Source organism: Gadus morhua, chromosome 1, assembly GCF_902167405.1.
Source record: "Gadus morhua chromosome 1, gadMor3.0, whole genome shotgun sequence".
Lineage (NCBI taxonomy): Eukaryota > Metazoa > Chordata > Actinopteri > Gadiformes > Gadidae > Gadus > Gadus morhua.
Window position 1 is genome coordinate 1,820,896 of NC_044048.1, and position 14,386 is coordinate 1,835,281.

The 14,386-nt window shown below is 44.2% G+C and overlaps 1 protein-coding gene across 2 annotated transcripts in view; it reads left to right on the forward strand.

The window, feature by feature from the left end:
• helz2a (helicase with zinc finger 2a) overlaps window positions 1-10,409 on the forward strand; it is a 57,626-nt gene extending 47,217 nt beyond the window's left edge. Inside the window, exons 16-20 of one of the 2 annotated variants that reach the window (XM_030339756.1) lie at window positions 6,402-6,548; window positions 6,711-6,920; window positions 7,359-7,515; window positions 7,732-7,899; window positions 8,154-10,409. In XM_030339756.1, coding sequence (XP_030195616.1) covers window positions 6,402-6,548; window positions 6,711-6,920; window positions 7,359-7,515; window positions 7,732-7,899; window positions 8,154-8,263 — 792 coding nt within the window. In that variant the 3' untranslated portion in view covers window positions 8,264-10,409. The remainder of the gene's footprint in view (window positions 1-6,401; window positions 6,549-6,710; window positions 6,921-7,358; window positions 7,516-7,731; window positions 7,900-8,153) is intronic. The other variant, XM_030339842.1, reaches the window with a different exon arrangement.
• The last annotated feature ends 3,977 nt before the right edge of the window (window positions 10,410-14,386 follow it).

Genomic DNA, 14,386 nt, shown 5'->3' on the forward strand with positions numbered 1-14,386 from the left:
GGACTTCAATAAAGCAAATCTCAAGACAAGAATTTCTATCAATTTGTAAAATGCCCAACAAGAGGAGAAAACACTCTGGATCATGTGTATTCCAACATCAAGCGTGCATACAGAGCCGTACCCCTCCCCCATCTGGGCCGGTCAGACCACCTCTCCCTGCTCCTCACCCCCGCATACACCCCCCTCTGTCGACAAACAAAGCCCCCAAAGAAGACCATTACCATCTGGCCTGAGGATGCCCTCCCCCGACTGCAGGACTGCTTTGAACAAACACAGTGGGAAGCCTTCTAGGCAAGGCAAGGCAACCGATAGTCATTTGGTGATAGCGAGACATAGATTTGCGTGTCACCAGCATAGCAATGATGGTCAATATTGTTATTTTGCATGATTTGCCCTAGTGGGAGCATGTAGATGTTGAATAAAGAGGGTCCTATGATCGAACCTTGTGGGACTCCACATGTCACGTTGGTTGATTCTGATACAAAGTCGCCAATGGAAAACAAAGTAGTTCCTATTTTGTAGGTAGGACCTGAACCAATTTAAGACTGTGCCTGAAAGCCCCACCCAGTTTTGTTACCTGTCCAGAAGTAATGTTTGGTCTACAGTGTTGAATGCAGCACTGAGGTCAAGTAGCATTGGTATTGAGGTTTTGCCAGAGTCTGTGTTAAGACGGATGTCGTTTACAACTTTAATAAGGGCGGTCTCAGTGCTGTGCAGGGGTCGAAATCCGGATTGAAAGGTGTCATAGGTGTCATACCAGTTGATGCCAGGAAGTGATTAAGTTGCTGAGGGAAAACTTTCTCAATGATTATACTTATGAAGGGTAGATTTGATATTGGTCTGTAGTTGTTTATAATAGAGGCATCTAGGCTCCGCTTTTTTAAAAGGGGTTTAATAACTGCAGTTTTCAAAGCTTTTGGGAAATTGCCTGACTGGAGAGAGTTGTTAACTATCTGCAATATTTCTACTGCTAGGCAGTCGAAAACATTCTTAAAGAGGTCGATAGCTAAAGTATCAAGGCAACAGGTGGATGGCTTTAGTTGTGTCACAGTTTCCACAAGATTTTGAGAGACTATAACATTAAAGCATGCCATCCTTGCCATGTTACTTTTGCCTGAACAGGGTGGTAGTCCAACATTTTTGTTTGAAGTGGAGATATTGATGGCGCGTCTGATGCCTTCAATTTTATCAGTATAAAAAGCTGCAAACTCAGTCTGTCAACAGTTGCAAATAGGGTTTTTGCATTATTAGGGGTCCAAGCCAACAGGTTGGATCCCTATTGTTTTTGTAGTGTTTTATAATACTACCCCCCGTGAAAGTGGGACCACAGCCCAAACCGTAAATGGTGCGCACACGCCAATTGCATGACTAGATCCAGGTCCGGCACCGCTACTCAGATAACAAAATCCAGACACGCTGGTCCCTAGGTGGCGCTATACCAAGGAATACGTGTTTGGGGCTATAAATCCCACACCGAACCTCCCACAGTCCAAAACGTTAGACACACAGATTCACTGGTGTCTGCTGCATCTTTTGGCATAGGCCACGCCCATTTGCGTCTAGAATTTTTCCGCTAAACTGCTTTTTCCCTACTCCTCCCACATTTCTTGACCAATCTACACCATTCTTTGCACACGACATCTTCAGACGCACATGCAAAGAAATTATCGAACACTTTTTTGATCCGACCTTCGACGACGGAACAGTAGGGTTTTGAATATTTGTTTATTAGCTACGTTACACTTGGAAAATCAAAAATCACCAAAAACCCAGAATTACACATCGGATCGAGTCCAAATTTAACACGCATGTTGGTGCTAACCTTAATGTCGTTCGATAAAAAATTCGGAAAATTCCGCCATTAGGGGGCGCAATAAACAAGGAAATTGTATATCTTCGACAAAATTTCGCCATTAGGGGCCGCCATAAACGAGGGAATTGTTCATCTCCTAACTGGCCAAAGGAATGTTCTGAAAACGCGTTTGGGGATATAACTCCCACACCGAACCTCCCACAGTCAAAACCTTTATATCCACAGGTTCACGGTAGCGTTTTGAACACATGCTTCGTGTTGTGCCGGCGAAATGCACATTTCTTGGACCCCTGCATAACTGCTTGCAGTTCTAGTTATTGTTGGTTTTAATGATATTGGAGAAAAATGTTTCTCTAGCACTTTTTAAGTCTAAATTGTAGGCACGGAGGCTCTCTTTATAGATATCATGGTGAATATGAAGTTTTGTTTTACGCCAGATGCGTTCAACCTTCCTGCATTCATTTTTCTGTGCTGTTACAGAAGCACCTTTTCTCCAGGGTGCCTTTTGCTTTCCAGAATTCGTTTTAACCTTACAAGGTGCAGTGACATCTATGATTTTCAAAATTTACAAATTAAAGTTTTCTACAAGATCATCAGCAGAACATTGGTTGAGAGGTGGAAGCAAGGAGATGGCCTTTTTAAAAAAGTACATTAGAATCTTCATTGATATACAGTTTTTTGACAGTATTTGATTTTTTCTGTATGTCGGGAATAAAAGATATGTTAAAGAAAACACAAAAGGTGTCAGACAAGGAAGGATCAGTCACAGAGAGATCAGAAACATTGAGGCCCTTTGTGATAACCAGGTCTAGAGTGTGCCCCTTACAATGAGTAGCCTCTTTCACATGTTGAGACAGTTCAAATGTGTCCAAAATGGTAAAACGTTTTTTTGCACACTTGTCATTCAAATCATCAGTATGAAAATTGAAGTCACCAGTTATAACTAGAAAGTCAAATTATGTGGAGATGCTAGACAATAATTCTGCGAAGTCATCGAAAAAATTTGCAGAGTATGTGGGTGGCCTGTAAATAATTAATAGGAGTACTCTGGGGGAGCATTTCAATACAGCATAAAGATATTCGAATGATGGAAAATCACCAAATAACATCTGTTTCCCCTGAAATACATTGTTACATACAGCAGCAACCCCTCCACCTCTTTTTCCAGATCTACATGCATCAAAAACGTCATAGTTGGGAGGAGCTATCTCTATCAGAACGGTTGCACTGTTATTTTGTTCCAGCCATGTTTCAGTTAAAAACATAAAATATGTTTTATGTCCTGTGCAAATTTAATTTAATTTTCTTCTTCACCCCTCGCGGTCGACTTGGGATCTGTCGGCGGTCTACTGGTAGACCGCGATCGACTGGTTGGGCACCCCTGGGTTAAAGCATGAATGCAAAAGTTGCCCTGTTTTGAGGTAGGCAACCTTGGGTTCAGCAGATTATGTGAAACTCCCTTTATACTGTGTCTACGGCTGAACCCTTTTTTGTCTCAGTAATACTCAGGAATACTATCAGTACAGGGGGGGGGTGGGGCGCCATCCTCTTGGGTGATATCAGCCTGTGGCCATGACGTGGCGATGCTATCATTGACACAGATGCAAGTTTGATGCCAACATATTCCAGTTTCTTAAATTCAGCTGGAAAATCGCAAAGGGAGGAGACATTGGGGCTGGGGTTGTTGTTGTGGCTATGGGAGAGATGAGGCTGGAGGTCATCGTCGATGGGGGAATGCAGAGGAGGGGGGTGGCCGTTCCTCGCCAAGCCAGCATCAGCGATGGGGGAAGGCACATTGTTGATGGCGTCGGGCGGACTGTTCTCTCTTCAAGGTCTGGGGGCTGTCTGCTATCTGTCTGTCAGATAGTAGCAGAATAGATGTGTGGGGGAGGCTGTAGTCTCGCTTCTTCTCAACCTGTGCTCTGACTGTGGCCTGTGCGTCAGACCATGGAGATTTGTGGGAAAGCGAGAAGAGAAGATTGTCCCTTCACAGTTTTGAGCCTAACCTGATTGGGTGTAGGCCATCTGCTCTGAAAAGATATTTGCGCCCCCAGAATAAGTTGAAATTGTCAATAAAGCCCCTTCCTCATTCATTGCAGCCATGTATTCAGTGCAAGTAGACGACTGAATCTGTTTATTCCCCTGTCAACTGCTGGTATGGGTCCACTGATGAATGACTTAATGTGTATTTTGTCCAGTGTATCCAATAGATCAGTGTAATCCCTCTTCAGAAGTTCTGACTGTTCTCTTTGAATATCATTAAATCCTGCATGCACAATAATCCGTGAGATTTTGGGGTTTTCCAATATGATGTTTTGATCTTCTTACCGGTTATATCCTTGATGGTAGAGTCTCCTATAATCAGAGTGTCTGGTTCATCTGCTTTCTGTGAGATGGGCCCTTGTTGGCTTGAGGTGACGTGGCAGACGCATGCGCAGCCCGCCTCCGTGGTGACTGGTTCTTGTTCCATCTCTGTCCGTACCGTCCGTCCGGACACATTTTGGGTCTCAGGGGTGCACAGGTGGCCGACGCATGCGCAGCTCGCCTCCATGGCGACTGGTTCTTGTTCCGTCTCTGTCCGCACCGTCCGTCCGGACGCATCTCAGGGCTCAGGGGTGCACGGGTGGCCGACGCATGCGCAGCTCGCCTCCATGGCGACTGGTTCTTGTTCCGTCTCTGTCCGCACTGTCCGTCCGGACAAATCTCGGGGCTCAAGGGTGCATGGGTGGCAGGCGCGTTCGTGGACTCTTGAAGTGGCAGGAACCGGTTCTTCAGCGGGAGGGTTAACTTCAGTGACGGGCTAATCCGGCTTATACATGCAACTTTAGCTTTGGGTAGCTTAGCATTTGGCATTGAGTGAACTTGTTGATTCACTTTGGTATGTTGTTTTGGCTTAGCGCCGACTCTGTGCCAGTGAGACGCAGCTGGAACTGTCTCTCTCTTGTCCAGCTTTGGGAAGGATACAGTGTAGCTTTGATCATCTTGTTGTGTATTTGTCTGAGTTAGCTCAGCAAACTCACCCATCGGCACTGTATCCTGGAGGAGTCCTTTGCATTTTTCTAATGCTGCTAGTCTCGTTTCAAATAAAGCCACTGTCTGTTGTAGTTTTAGTGCAGTCTGGGCATTTCCCAGTCTCCATGCCTGAGATATCTGAGTACAGAGGCATGTTGGCGATAGGAAAGTCCAAGGCTTTTTCTGCGGTCTGATCTGGGAGTCATAAAAAGTGCCAAAATGTATTGTTGAATCGAGCGATGGAGGACGACGGAAACCAACTATATATTGTTAAGTATTATGATCATGAAATAAAATAAAATAAAGTAGATCTGAACAATGAATTAAGTAGTTTTTTCCAATGCCTAGCGGAGCTTCGGGAAACATGACCTCTCTCTCTCTGCCTCTTATCGCCTTCTACCATGAAGACCTGGCTACATTCGTAGACACAGTACTGTCTTACTGTACATCAAGTACTGCATTGGGAATGTCACTGTGGAAAAGTGCATCCGGGTGATCCCAAACCAGAAACCATGGATGACAAGCCAGGTCCGCACGCTCCTCTGGGCCCGTGACTCATCCTTCAGATCAGGTGACAGAGCATTGTACAGTGCCGCTTGCGCCGACCTAAGTGGACCAAAGTAGAAATCAAGAGGAGGATAGAGGAACAGCTCAACAACCCCCGGCAGGCGTGGCAGAGCATACAGACCATAATCAATTACAGAGGCTGTGCTTTGACACCCGGAGACTCAGATGCGGCATTGGCAGAGGAGCTGAACAGCTTCTTTGCCCACATTGAGTCTCAAACACAGCGCTCAGCCACATCACTCCAACCACCACTACAACCCCCATCAGCCTCCAGCACCCCCCCACTCACTCTTGAGGTACAGGACGTGAGGCGGGTGCTCAGTGCAGTTAACCCCAGGAAGGCTGCAGGCCCAGATTGAGTACCAGGGAAGGTGCTCAAGGCATTTGCCAACCAGCTATCACAGGTCTTCACTGACATTTTCAACCTGTCTCTGGAACAAGCTGTAATCCCATCCTGCTTGAAATCTGCCACAATCATCCCAATCCCTAAAAAGTCACCCACTACCAGCCTCAATGACTTCCGCCCTGTAGCACTCACCCCAGTCATCACCAAGTGCTTTGAGAAACTGGTTTTGAGACACATCAAAGCCTGTCACCCCCCCACCCTGGACACACACCAGTTTGCATACCGGACTAACAGATCCACCGACGAAGCAATAGCCATCGCTCTCCACTCGCTGAGTCACCTGGAGAAAGAGATGGTTCAAATTAGCATTACCAACTGCAGTACTAAACACACAAGTTCTTAGTTTATGTTCTCACCAGCAGCAGGATAACATGCAACAACCTTCTTCAAGACAAATGTACAATTGAACTGTTCCTATTCATTAATAACTTGTCTATCTAAATGTACTGATTCAGGCACGGATACAAGTGTCTTTGATTCTTAAATTCCTACAAAAACGTCTGCATGCAAAAATTCCTTAATAGCATCTTCATGGTGTTCATTTACTTGCCTGAAGAAAAATACATTTAAAATCAATGCTTCTCATGTATTTGTTTATCCCAGGTCGTTTTTCTCGGTGACCACAAACAATTACGACCTATAACCAACAATAAGCTTGTAGGAAATTTGGGCATGTCGACGTCTCTGTTTGAACGTTACTGTACCATGCAGAGCGAGTTAGTAATCATGCTCGTCACTCAGTACAGAATGGTGAGTAATCATGCATATCAATCACAATAGAGATATAATGCAAGTGTACCTTCATGTTAAATCGTATGTAGTAAAAAAAAGTAGCAATTTTATATCTAGGATTGTGATATTATCTATAAATGTTTTTAAACATTAATCAATTGTCTCTATGCACCTTCTAAGCATGAAGAAATATGCCAGTTCCCATCCGAAGCATATTATGAAAATCGTCTCATCACTGCAGTGATGCCGCCAAAGAGTGTTCTGCTCATCGACAAGAAGCCAAAGACAATTGTTTTTGGACACATCAACGGAACGGAAATCAATCTGGTTGTGAGCACAAAAAAAGGGAATCAGAACTCCCAAGCAAATGTTGCAGAGCAAGAGAAAGTGGTAAAGTGTTTATTCTTTAATAGTACCCAGGGGACATTTCATAGATTATTTATATTATGTGTGATAGGAGTCAAGTAGGAGTAAAGTTAACGCCAGATCAGTAGACCAAGGCACACCGTTCCTCAGCCAGGAACTGTAAAACTCTTTAATTTGGCTTTACAAAGACAAACAGAACTTCTAGAGTGAAAGGATGAGACAGGATCTGAAAACGATTGCCAGTTACTTTGTCAATATTGTAAATCAAGCTCTATTTTCCTGAGATTGATTTACTTGAATCATACTCTTAGGTCACATTAGTGCCATAATGACACCTCAACATGATATATAATGTATTTGTGCAGCACAAAAGGTTTCAGTTTTTTGTTCTATAGCAACCAGATCCTTAAATAATCCTTTGAATCGCTAACGGGTCTGTTTATCCGTTTGTTGCTTCAAAAGGTGGAAATTGCTGAAAGTCTGGTGAAGAAAGCCAAGGTGGAGCAGGAAAGTATTGTGATTCTGTCACCTTACAATTCCCAAGTGTGGGGAATAAAAAATCTTCTGCAAAGGAAGAAACTGAGCAGAATCCTGGTTTCCACCATCTCCAAAAGCCAAGGTGAGAGGCTACTTTGAGCTTCTGCTGCTCCTCCCTTATAATCCCACACCTCATGACAGCATGCGCTCATTTAAATCTAAAGTACAAACTACTTTGTTGTTGGTAAAATACAGATGTGGTTGAGTTAAACAGCAGCATGGGGCCTGGCGCTGAAGCACCTAACTGGCTGAACATCAAAGTATGAGTCAGGGAACTGGTTGTTGTTGTATTTTCCAGGAAGTGAATGGCGTTATGTCATCTTATCCACCGTGCGGTCTCTCCCAACTGAGGAGATTCCAAAGGATGCGGGCCGAGAGTGGCGATCAAAACATGTGGGCTTTGTGGGCGATCCAAACCAGATAAATGTTGGCATCACCAGGGCCAAAGAGGGGTTGTGCATCATTGGTGAGAAAGAACCCCAGCACCTTATCTTTGTTTGTGCATATGTGTATATTTGTGCGTGCGTGTGTTTGCTAACGTGTGTATGTTTGTGCATGCATTGGTTTGTGCTAGCGTGCAGGTGTGTTGGTTTGTGGATTTGTTTGTGCACGTGTGTGTTTATACGTGCACATGTGTTTCTGCGTTGATTTCAATAGAGAACACCTTTTTACAGGTTTGAGGCTAATATTGTAACTTGGGACCCTTCTCTTATAATGCAGGAAACCAAGAGCTGCTGGAATGCAGTCCAGCATGGATGAAGCTCCTCAAATACTACAATGCAAAGAATTCTGTCACCACAGCAGAACGTATTTCTGTTGCAGCGAAATAGCTGCTTGCCTGTTCTATGCCCAGTCTTACTTCAAGCATCCTCAAAAGGATACCCCAAGATTCTGTGAATCAGAGTTTGCCTTTCTTACCCAGATTCAGACGAGTTGTTTCATTTAAAATTCATCAATCCCTTACAGCAGACTCATTGTGCTTGCTGTGAGGGGAAAACATGCTGAATATCCTTCCAAAGCATACCAATGTGTTCCAAATAGTCGCTTGTTAAAAATGAGTGCCGGTAACTACAACAAGATTGTAGTTTGTCCTCAAACATAAATAATTCAGCCCTATTTTTGGCACTGTTATTATGAGGCTGGCACTCGATGTAGTTTCCTGAATCAGAATTTAGATTTACATCAAATGTCTGATGACAGGCCAGACTACACCCTTGCTTCAGAAGAGTTACCGGGACCTGTCTGCATAAGCGACAATGCCAAGGCGGTGAGCACCAACTGGAGACTCTGCTACAGCCCTGTCACCGGAGTGCAGCCACAGCTAATAGTATTGGAGGTCTGATTTAAAATATGCCATCCTAGTGCACACACAAACTAAACCTTTACTGCGTCCGGCAGGAAGACAAGCTAAGACGCCCCATCCGGACACCAAAGTCCATAGACAAAGGATATAAATCAAACCAGTGCAGTAGGCTGGCCAGGGTAGAAATACATTTGTTAAAATGTTCTTCTGAAACCTCAATCTTGTCACTCACAAATGCATTTCTCTCAGAATCTGGACAAATACTGCTGTAATAAAACAGGAAACCGTCTCCCCCTAGAAGTTTGGCTATAGCATCGTCGAACGTCTGGAGCCAGCAGCTGATAATATAATTGGATCGCAGGTAGCCCAATATCAGTGACGAAAAATAGCGCTGAACTAAAAGTGTGTTTGTGGACAAACTACAATCTGGTTGTGATGTTAATGGCTTGTTTTTATTCAGAACACATTGGAAATCTTTGGATATATAATTATAACACTGCAAGTCAATGGATTGAGAAAATTATAATTTAGCAAACTCCCCTTCTGGAAGTCAAAGGATGAATATTTAATAAAAAAAACTTGTCTGAATCAGGGTAAGATGCCAATGACAATTATCAGATATCTCGTCGTATCCCTTTAATTTTTACGAAATGACCTGCTAGGTTTTCCTTATTAAAGCAACTCGTATATAGTTAAAGCGAAGAATTTTTTGGTTTCTTCACTGAAATAACAGGACAATAATGCATTTAAATATACATAGTAGTGTTCAACGAACCACTTAATGGTGGATGATTTCGAGTTTTATTTGCTGATTATTGGAAATGTTTTTATTACTACAATTTTAAGATACATTATTTTTTATGTTTCTATGTTATTATGTTTATTTCTGTATACAAAAATATTTTTTTCCAAAATTAGCTTGACTTTACGTGTTTGAGCTGTGAATTCATGTTTTCAATGGGACCACTTATTACATTAAAAAATATTGCAATATTTGTATTTTCTTTCTATGCAGACAATTAATTTGTAACTTTTTTTTTTATCAATTTTTTTAAATTTAACCTATACTTTAGTAAGACAAATTAAGTCTTAATTATCAATGATCATGGCACATGTTGCATACTATTGTGTATTTCCAGAGGACCATATTTAATACTGTATGCATTTTTTCATCCATATTGATTACTTTGATAATTTTTGTTTATATATCTCTGCTTATGGTTGTGAAGACTTTTTAGGAATCATGCCTCAGTAAATTGACCTTATTTTTACGTTTTTATGTTATTATGTTTGTTTCTGTATACAAAAATATTTTGTTCCATAGTTAGCTTGACTGGACGTGTTTGAGCTGTGAATTCATGTTTTCAATGGGACCACTTATTACATTAAAAAATATTGCAATATTTGTATTTTCTTTTTTTCTCATTTGTAACTTTTTTTTTAATATATTTTTTTACATTTAACCTATACTTTAGTGAGACAAATGAAGTCTTAATTATCAATGATCATGGCACATGTTGCATACTATTGTGTATTTCCAGAGGAGCATATTTAATACTGTATGCATTTTTCATCCATATTAATTACTTTGATTATTTTTGTTTATATATCTCTGCTTATGGTTGTGAAGACTTTTTAGGAATCATGCCTCAATAAAATGAATTGTCATCATAGCGATTGTTCATTTAACTGGATATTAATGGACTATTATTAACAGGTTCACTTTTAGTACGACATTTGCAGGACATTTGTTGCCCTTGACCAATATCTGCTTACAACAATATAAATAATGAATCAAATGGCTGTTTTTCACCAGGCATTAGGTTTATCATTGCATGCCTTTGTACAGTCCTTAATCCTTCTGTCTTTTCTCTCTTGAAGACAATGGGCCCTATTTTAACGGTCTGAAACGATAGTTACGTATTGTAACTCTAGTTTCTATGAGTAAAGGAGCAGCCTTTTAAGGCTATCACTATTGGGTTATCCCTAGGCGTGAGCCGTAGCACTGAAAAATTTGTAATCCCTGCCCACCAACAGCGTGGGCCTCAATCACGTCCGTGGGCCTCATTTACGTCTGCAGTTCGCAGATATACACGGGCGCCGGCGGACGTTCGGCTCCCAATAAACAGCTTTTCTTCCGCTATTTAAAGGACAATGAGGCCGACACTTAAAAGGCTGCGCCTATACTCATAGAATCTAGAGTTACAATACGTAACTATCGTTCTATGTCGTATAGGCTTCGCCTTTTAAGGCTATCGGATTAAAGGGCGAAGCACGATATAGTCTATAGCTCATTGGTCCCGATCAGTACTAGAAACACAGCTACATACGGGCTAGTATCATGCGTTAAACGTAGCATAACATACTTCATGCGTCTAACGGCACGTCATCAACGAGCAGCTCTAATTTGTCTGATAAGTCACAAGAGCTCTCAGCATGAAGATTTGACTCCACAAGACGCATTGTTTAGGGGAATAGTCACACAATCACACTCACTCTGACAAAGCACCTAGAACTGAGTGTGTCATAGAGAGGCGCGACTTGTCTCTTAGGTAAAACCTAATAAAAGAGCATGGGGAAGCCCAGGAGGCTGCTGTGCAGATATCCTCCATAGGCATCCCTCTTTACAGAGCGACAGAGGACGACATTCCTCTGGTCGAGTGAGCTCTGATAGTCTCAGGCGGCTCTGCCCCCACTGACACACAAGCCTGTGTGATAGCATCACACAGCCAATGTGACAGCCGTTGTTTCGTCTGGGGGAGGCCTCGGGAATGTTCTCTGTAATGCACAAATAACTGTTGAGATTTGTGCAGAGCCTCCGTGCGCTTCACATAACAGGCAAGCGCGCGTACGTGGCACAAGAGATGGGCTGTTGCCTCCTCCTCAGATTGATGAGGCGGGATAGAGAAACCTCTCATCTCATCTTCATCTGCTCATCCGGGTTCGGGTCGCGGGGGGAGAAGCTCAAGCAGGGGGCCCCAGACTTCCCTTTCCCGGGCCACATTGACCAGCTCTGACGGGGGGATCCCGAGGCGTTCTGTCGCGACAACTTCTCTATCAGAGTTTGCGTCTAAGACAGATGAGATATTTAGATGCAAAAAGCACACAATACTGTTAACAATTAGTTGTTATATATATTTGTATTAAAAAGTACGAACAATGATACATCACAACATGTATCAATAAACAATAAAACAGGCATACATTACAATAATCTGAGGCCTCAGATGGGAGTTCTCCGTGCGTGGTACTTCATATACTAAAGGCACGCTTGGAAAAGGTCCACTGAGTAGCTAAAGTCAGGAGCTTTTATACACTTAGATCGGATCCTTGAGGGCAGTTGGCCCCGATAAACCAGAAACCTTTGTTAACCAGATGTTAATCTATTGATTGAAGTTTCTTCAGAGGTTAGAGAGGTGGTTGAGGCTGTTCCTTATCACCCTTTGCTTCTCTACGCTCCCCAAGGGGTCAAGTAAAACAGGTCTAAACCAAACTACATACAATACGGAACGGAATGTGAAACCAGATTACATCACATGAAACACTAAGAATTACATATTTAGAAGACCTTGCAGAATAGCAAGATTCCAAGAACGGGATGTGAAACTAGATTACATCACATGAAACACTAAGAATTACATATTTAGAAGACCTTGCAGAATAGCAAGATTCCAAGAACGGGATGTGAAACCAGATTACATCACATGAAACACTAAGAATTACATTTTATAAGACCCTGTACATAACATGTAGATTTTCCATCACAGTTCCCAGGCCAGTTGAGATATAATCTCTCCACCTAGTCCTGGGTCTTCCCCGAGGTCTCCTCCCCACTGGACGTGCCTTAAGCACCTCCCAAGGGAGGCGCCCAGTGGGCATTCTTACCAGATGCCCGAACCACCTCAGCTGACTCCTTTCTAAGTAAAGGAGCAGCGGCTCTAATCCGAGTTCCTCACGGATGGCTGAGCTTCTCACCCTAAGGGAGACGCCAGCCACCCTTCTGAGAAAACTCATCTCGGCCTCTTTTACCCGCGATCTCGCCCTTTCGGTCATCACCCAACCCTCATGACCATAGGTGAGGATAGGAACGAAGATCGAGAGTTTTTATCGAGAGTTTTGCCTAGCGGCTCAGCTCTCTTTTCGTAACAACGGTGCGTTAAAGCGAATGCTATACCGCCCCCGCTGCTCCGATTCTCCGGCCAATCTCACGCTCCATCGTACCCTCACTCGCGAACAAGACCCCGAGGTACTTGAACTCCTTCACTTGGGCTAAGGACTAATTTCCTACCCGGAGTAAGCAATCCACCGGTTTCCTGCTAAGAGTCATGGCCTCAGATTTAGCGGTGCTGATCCTCATCCCAGCCGCTTCACACTCGGCCGCCAGCCGATCCAGTGAGTGCTGAAGGTCACAGGCCGATGATCCAATGAGGACCACATAATCTGCAAAAAGCAGTGACGAGATCCTCAGACCACCGAACTGCAACCCCTCCCCACCACGACTACGCCTCGATATCCTGTCCATGTATATCACAAACAGGATTGGTGACAAGGTGCAGCCCTGGCGCAGACCAGCACCCACTGAGAACGACACTGACTGGCTGCCGAGGACGCGAACACAGCTCTCGCTTTGGGAGTACAGAGATTGGATGGCCCTGAGGAGAGACCCCCTTACCCCTTACTCCCGCAGCATCTCCCACAGTTAATCCCGGGGGACCCGTTCATACGCCTTCTCCAGATCAGCAAAACACATGTAGCGGATGGGCATACTCACAGGCCCCCTCCAGGATACTTGCGAGAGTGAAGAGCTGGTCCATGGTTCCACGTCCGGGGCGAAAACCGCAATGTTCCTCTTCAATCTGAGGTTCGACGATCGGCCGAACTCTCCTTTCCAGCACCTTGGAGTAGACTTTACCAGGGAGGCTGAGAAGTGTGATACCCCGGTAATTGGCACACACTCTCTGGTCCCCCTTTTTGAACAGGGGAACCACCACCCCGGTTTGCCACTCCTGTGGCACTGTACCCGACTCCAACGCAATGTTGAATAGGCGTGTCAACCATGACAGCCCCTCAACACCCAGAGCCTTTAGCATTTCGGGCTGGATCTCATCAATCCCTCGGGCTTTGACACTGCGGAGATGTTTGACTACCTCAGTGACCTCCAGGGAAATTGACGACGAAACACCATCAACCTCGTGCTCTGCCTCCAACATAGAGGGCGTGTTATTCGGAGTCAGGAGTTCCTCAAAGTGTTCCTTCCAACATCCGACGACCTCCTCAGTTGAGGTCAACAGAGTCCCATCCTTACTGTACACAGCTTGGATGGTTCCCTGTTTCCCCCTCCTGAGGTGCTGGATAGTCTTCCAGAAACACTTTGGTGTTCCATGTCACCATGGCCTCTCCGAACTTCTCCCACTCCCGCTGCTTAACCTCCGACACGGCAGCAGCTGCAGCCCTTCGAGCCTGTCGGTACCCTGCAACCGAGTCAGGAGTCCTCCAGGATATCATATCCTGGAAGGCCTCCTTCTTCAATCGGACGGCTTCCCTGACCACAGGTGTCCACCACGGTGTCCGAGGGTTACCGACCCTTGAGGAGCCTAAGACCCTGAGGCCACAGCTAGCGGGCGGCAGCTTCAGCAATGGAGGCTTTGAA